Source organism: Poecilia reticulata, linkage group LG3, assembly GCF_000633615.1.
Source record: "Poecilia reticulata strain Guanapo linkage group LG3, Guppy_female_1.0+MT, whole genome shotgun sequence".
Classification (NCBI taxonomy): domain Eukaryota; kingdom Metazoa; phylum Chordata; class Actinopteri; order Cyprinodontiformes; family Poeciliidae; genus Poecilia; species Poecilia reticulata.
Genome location: NC_024333.1, coordinates 705,594 through 710,271, shown reverse-complemented (window position 1 = coordinate 710,271; position 4,678 = coordinate 705,594). Strand labels below are relative to the sequence as shown.

Here is a 4,678-nt window from a genome sequence, read left to right as displayed (position 1 = left end):
GATAGATAGATAGATAGATAGATAGATAGATAGATAGATAGATAGATAGATAGATAGATAGATAGATAGATAGATAGATAGATAGATAGATAGATTCCCTACTAGTTGAATAAAACAGCTGGTAATAGCTGTAGAAAATAGAGCTGAGAACACATTTTGTTCAAGTTACTGACTTATTTCAGAGTTTTGAAGAAATGAGCCAGTCAATGGAGCTCAGTCAGATATATTCCCCAGTTATTTTACTTGATTCCTCCGAGCTGGGCCCTGCCCTCACACCCAATAAAGCAGCAAATTATTTGTTAATCATAAATACTCTCTGTTCCCCTTTCTGTGGTTTGATTGCAGACTGTGTTGGACCAGATGGAAAACCCAAACAGGTGAAAACTGCGCCCAATCACATATCTACATGTACTCCATTAAATCATAACCGGTGGGTCTAAATGAGCTCATCTGTACCCACCAGCCAGGGGAAACATGGACCAGTGAATGCAGCAGCTGTGAGTGTGACCAGGACTCCATGAGTGTCCGCTGTGAGCCGGTCATCTGTCCTGAGGTCCAGAAGCCCAACTGCAGTGAGCCCGGCCAGCAGCTGACCAACTCAACCCAAGGCTGCTGCACCACGCATAGCTGTGGTCAGTTATGTTACATGATATCATGTAAACACATCACTGCTAACTGAACCTGGTAACCGATAAATAAGGCTGTAAGCTTAAACTTCCATTAATAAAAAAATATTGTATATAATAGAATCAATGATCACCTAAAACAGAGTTAATACTTAGTTAACTCCAAAATTATTCAAGATTTAGCTTCAATTTAATCATTTTGTTTTTACTGAAAAGTTTTTTTTCTGACTGGATGTGATATTACTATTTTGCAACAGAGTCCAGACGTAAACAGGGAGTCTGTGAAGAGATGAGGATGATATGAAGACCTGACTCATGTCTGTGTCCTGTTATCAGGAGTTTAAAATGCTAAATAACCTAATCTCTTTTCACTGTGTAGCCGTTGTGACCTCAATGATAAACTCTGATAATGATCCTGATGTTCTTTATGTTTTTGAGTTAGGTGCTGCTGTGAGCAGCTGATTGGTTGTTATTGTGAGCTCAGACTTCCTGGACAAGGTCCAGCAATAAGAGCAAACAATACGAATCAAAACTTCAGAACTTCTGCTTTGATACTTGTTGTTTGTGATGACAAAGTTTAATGCAGTTTTACAGCAGCATGTCTTGCCATTGCCTCCAATAGAATGCAACCTGAACCTGTGTGCTGGTCCTGTGGCCTGTCCTCTGGGCTTCCAGCTTCATGTGTCCAACAGGAGCTGCTGCCCATCCTACGAGTGTGGTGAGTGACTCCAGTCTGGACCAGTTACTGCATCAGTTCTGGATGCCGGGAGAGGATTTACCTCCTGAGTAACAAACAAAAAGGTCCAACATGATGAAAGACGTGACGAAGCAGGCAGCCCCGTTCTCCCTACAGTCTAACTACCTCCTGCTTTTCTTAACTTCCCTTATTAATGACAGTGAAATCTGCAGTGTATCTTCTATGTATTCAATGTTTGATTTAAATCAGTTTACAACCTGCTAACGATCTGATTCTTCACATGTTAAACCACAAAACTGATGCAACTAATTCATATTGAGGAAAGTAATTAAACATCTATGGTTTTTCATAAACTGTACGTATGTATATGAAGAACTTTGTTAAACATCAATGTTCATATAGTCGTTTTAAATACAGATTTCTGCTCACTTGAAATAGAACTGGATCATTTATTTTACATAATCATATTAAAACCCAACTTGTCTCCTTTCTGTCTCTAGTTCCTAAAGGTGTGTGTGTCTATGACATGACTGAGTTCAAGGTGAGGAAACTAATCTTATTGAATGATTAGGTCAGACTGTTCAGTTTGCTATCAAAGGATTTATTTTCTCTATTAAAACCTGACACGTTCTGTTCTGTTCATAACCATAATAAGCCTTTTCTTTTATTTCATCTTTACCACAAAAGAACGATGTACGGTGTCTCAGTCATGCCCACATCCACTCCTGCTGGCCTGTTTGGTTAGTTCCTTTAGGATCCACATTGAGCCTTAGCAATGCTGCTACTCTTCTTACAGTGGTTCCATCACTTCATTACATCACTAAAACAATTATTAGGAATTAAATAAACACAAGATTAAAAGACACGGAAGACAAAAAAAACTGCCTCACTTGTCAGCCTGTGACATGGTCACAACTAAAATGTTGTAATCTGAACTTTCAATTGAGATGATTTGGATCCTAAGGTTGTTTTAAGTCAATAATTAATAGATAAAATAGTATTTAGATTTTTTTTCACTTAAAACCAGAAAAATGTCTTATTAGCGAAAACAAATCAGCCAGTGAAACTATTTTATCTATATTCAAACATTATTGATGTTTATTTATCTTGGTAAAAAGCTACTTAGTTATTTGTGTCTTATGTCATGTATTTTACATATTTGCAGTAGAAACTAGATGGAAACACTTTGTACAATTTTGTGTTTTTGCTGTAGCATCCAATATCTTTTTACATTTTTTGGACTTTACCTGTCAGACTGTTCAAGCTCAGTCGCTGTAAAAAGAAGCAAATCTCTGGAAGAGCTTCTTTAGAGTTTAACACCTGAGGAAAGTAACTAAAGCTGTGTGGCTTTACAGCCTGGTGCCAAGATACCGACACCGCAGACAGTAACAGAAGCTCCACTGGAGGCATCAGGAGCTGCAGCGCCACCAGGGACAGGAGGAGATGGACAGGAGTCGTCTTTCATTCCTGCAGCCTGCCAGGAGTGTTACTGCGGCCTCGACACACACCCCACCACCAAACTCAATGTCATCACATGCAGACCTGTTGTCTGCCGCACAAACTGCTCTGAAGTAAGAGAATTCACCGAACATCACTCAGGATGCTGCTGCACGCATTATTATAGTGGATCTGGTACCAATCAAGCTCCTACAGGTTACCATGGATGTATTCATTCTGTCTGTCTGTCTGCAGGGGTTTGAGTATCAGCCTGCAGCAGGTCAGTGCTGTGGTTCATGTGTACAGAAAAGCTGCATTCTCACCACTTCTGGGAACAACACAGTCCACATCATTGAGGTCAGTAAACATACTGTGTTTACTGTACGTGCTGTGAAAATAAGAATTGACCTATTAATCACAGCAGTATGAAGCTATGTAGCCTTTAGCGGTACAGAGCAGATCTTTCATTCCTGACCTTACTGTACATGCTGTGTGTGTTTTAAACACGTTCAGGCCTGCTGCTTTTAGCTGACTGCTCTTCATTTCTACTCAGGTCAACAACACGTTTGTCCCACCTGGTGATAAGTGTGTGCAATACACATGTGAGGAGATCAGCGGACAGAGTGTGATGAAGGAAACAAGGACCAGTTGTCCTCCTTTCAACCCCCTGGACTGTGAACCTGTGAGTTCCTCAAATGTAGACAAAAATGTGGACATCAAAAACCCTAAACTAAACTCTCATGTTTGATTTAATTTGAAACTATGGTAAGATGGTGGCAAAGGAAGAAAAAGAGAAAAATCTTATTCAACAAAAGAAAACTTGGACTGATGGATTCCTTGTTGTAGACACAAAAAGACATACACAACATCTCACACTGCTTGGGACACTGAGTGTGTATGCTGTATTTATTTACATGACTTTCAGTTAGCAGTTGGCATTGCTTTTTGGGGTGAAGCCACTAAAGTTTGTGTGAGAGAATCATCACTTTTCCTTCTATTCTAAAACCTCAAACAAATTGAATATTAGGTGATTCTTCAATGTTTCTAGTCAGTCATCTCAGAAAATGAAACAGTCATTTTACAGAAATTTATTATACATAGAGTAAAGAATTTCAAGCTTTTATTTTTTGCACTTTAATGGATGACAGGTAAAACAAAAATCTGTTTCATAAAATCAAAATATCACATTACACCAAACAAAAGCAGATGTTTTAAGCACAAATGCCAAGTCTATACATTTCTATGCACTTGATTGTTCCTCTGGCATGAATTACTGCTTCAACGCAGCGTGACATGGAGGCCGTCAGCCTGTGTAGGTAATGTAGGCTCAGCATGTTCTAGCAAACTGAGGAAGATCATAAACCAGCAACACCTTTCATAACTGACCCAAACTGACCAGCTCATTGGAGGAGTTAAACTTCCAGAACCTTCCAATCACTTTGTGGTAATACTGCAGTTCTCACCACAATGTCAGATCCCAAGGTCAAATATTTTAACATTAATCAACTCAGTGTGCTGCAGAATAGTAAAGTGGAAGTGAAAGGATTTTAATGTGTAAAATAAAAGTCTTGCATGCATTCATGTTCAGCTTCTTTTACTGTTGAGCCCTTAAAACCTGAATCATGGAATCACCACAAAGCACAGTGATTGCTGTATTATGCAGTAGTGTTAATGCTTTTTCAAGAGACTGTGAATTAGCTAAACTGATCCAGATGGACATAAACTCCCCACCGCTTCCATAAAGCTCTGCTGCCCTCTGCTAACCCGCCTTGTTGTCCTGCAGGGAACTGAGACGACCGATGCCTCTGGCTGCTGCACAACCTGTAAGTTTCCACATCCTGCATGGAGGCACAGCTGCAGCACAGAACACACAACACAGAACACACAGCATACAGCACACAACACAGAACACACAACA

The 4,678-nt window shown here is 39.7% G+C and overlaps 1 protein-coding gene across 1 annotated transcript in view; it reads left to right on the top strand.

Moving 5' to 3' along the window:
- LOC108166170 (intestinal mucin-like protein) overlaps positions 1-4,678 on the top strand; it is a 14,843-nt gene that overhangs the window by 8,440 nt on the left and 1,725 nt on the right. The window contains exons 10-17 of the mRNA XM_017303892.1: positions 346-377; positions 464-632; positions 1,249-1,344; positions 1,824-1,864; positions 2,679-2,894; positions 3,016-3,117; positions 3,314-3,442; positions 4,544-4,583. Coding sequence (XP_017159381.1) covers positions 346-377; positions 464-632; positions 1,249-1,344; positions 1,824-1,864; positions 2,679-2,894; positions 3,016-3,117; positions 3,314-3,442; positions 4,544-4,583 — 825 coding nt within the window. The remainder of the gene's footprint in view (positions 1-345; positions 378-463; positions 633-1,248; positions 1,345-1,823; positions 1,865-2,678; positions 2,895-3,015; positions 3,118-3,313; positions 3,443-4,543; positions 4,584-4,678) is intronic.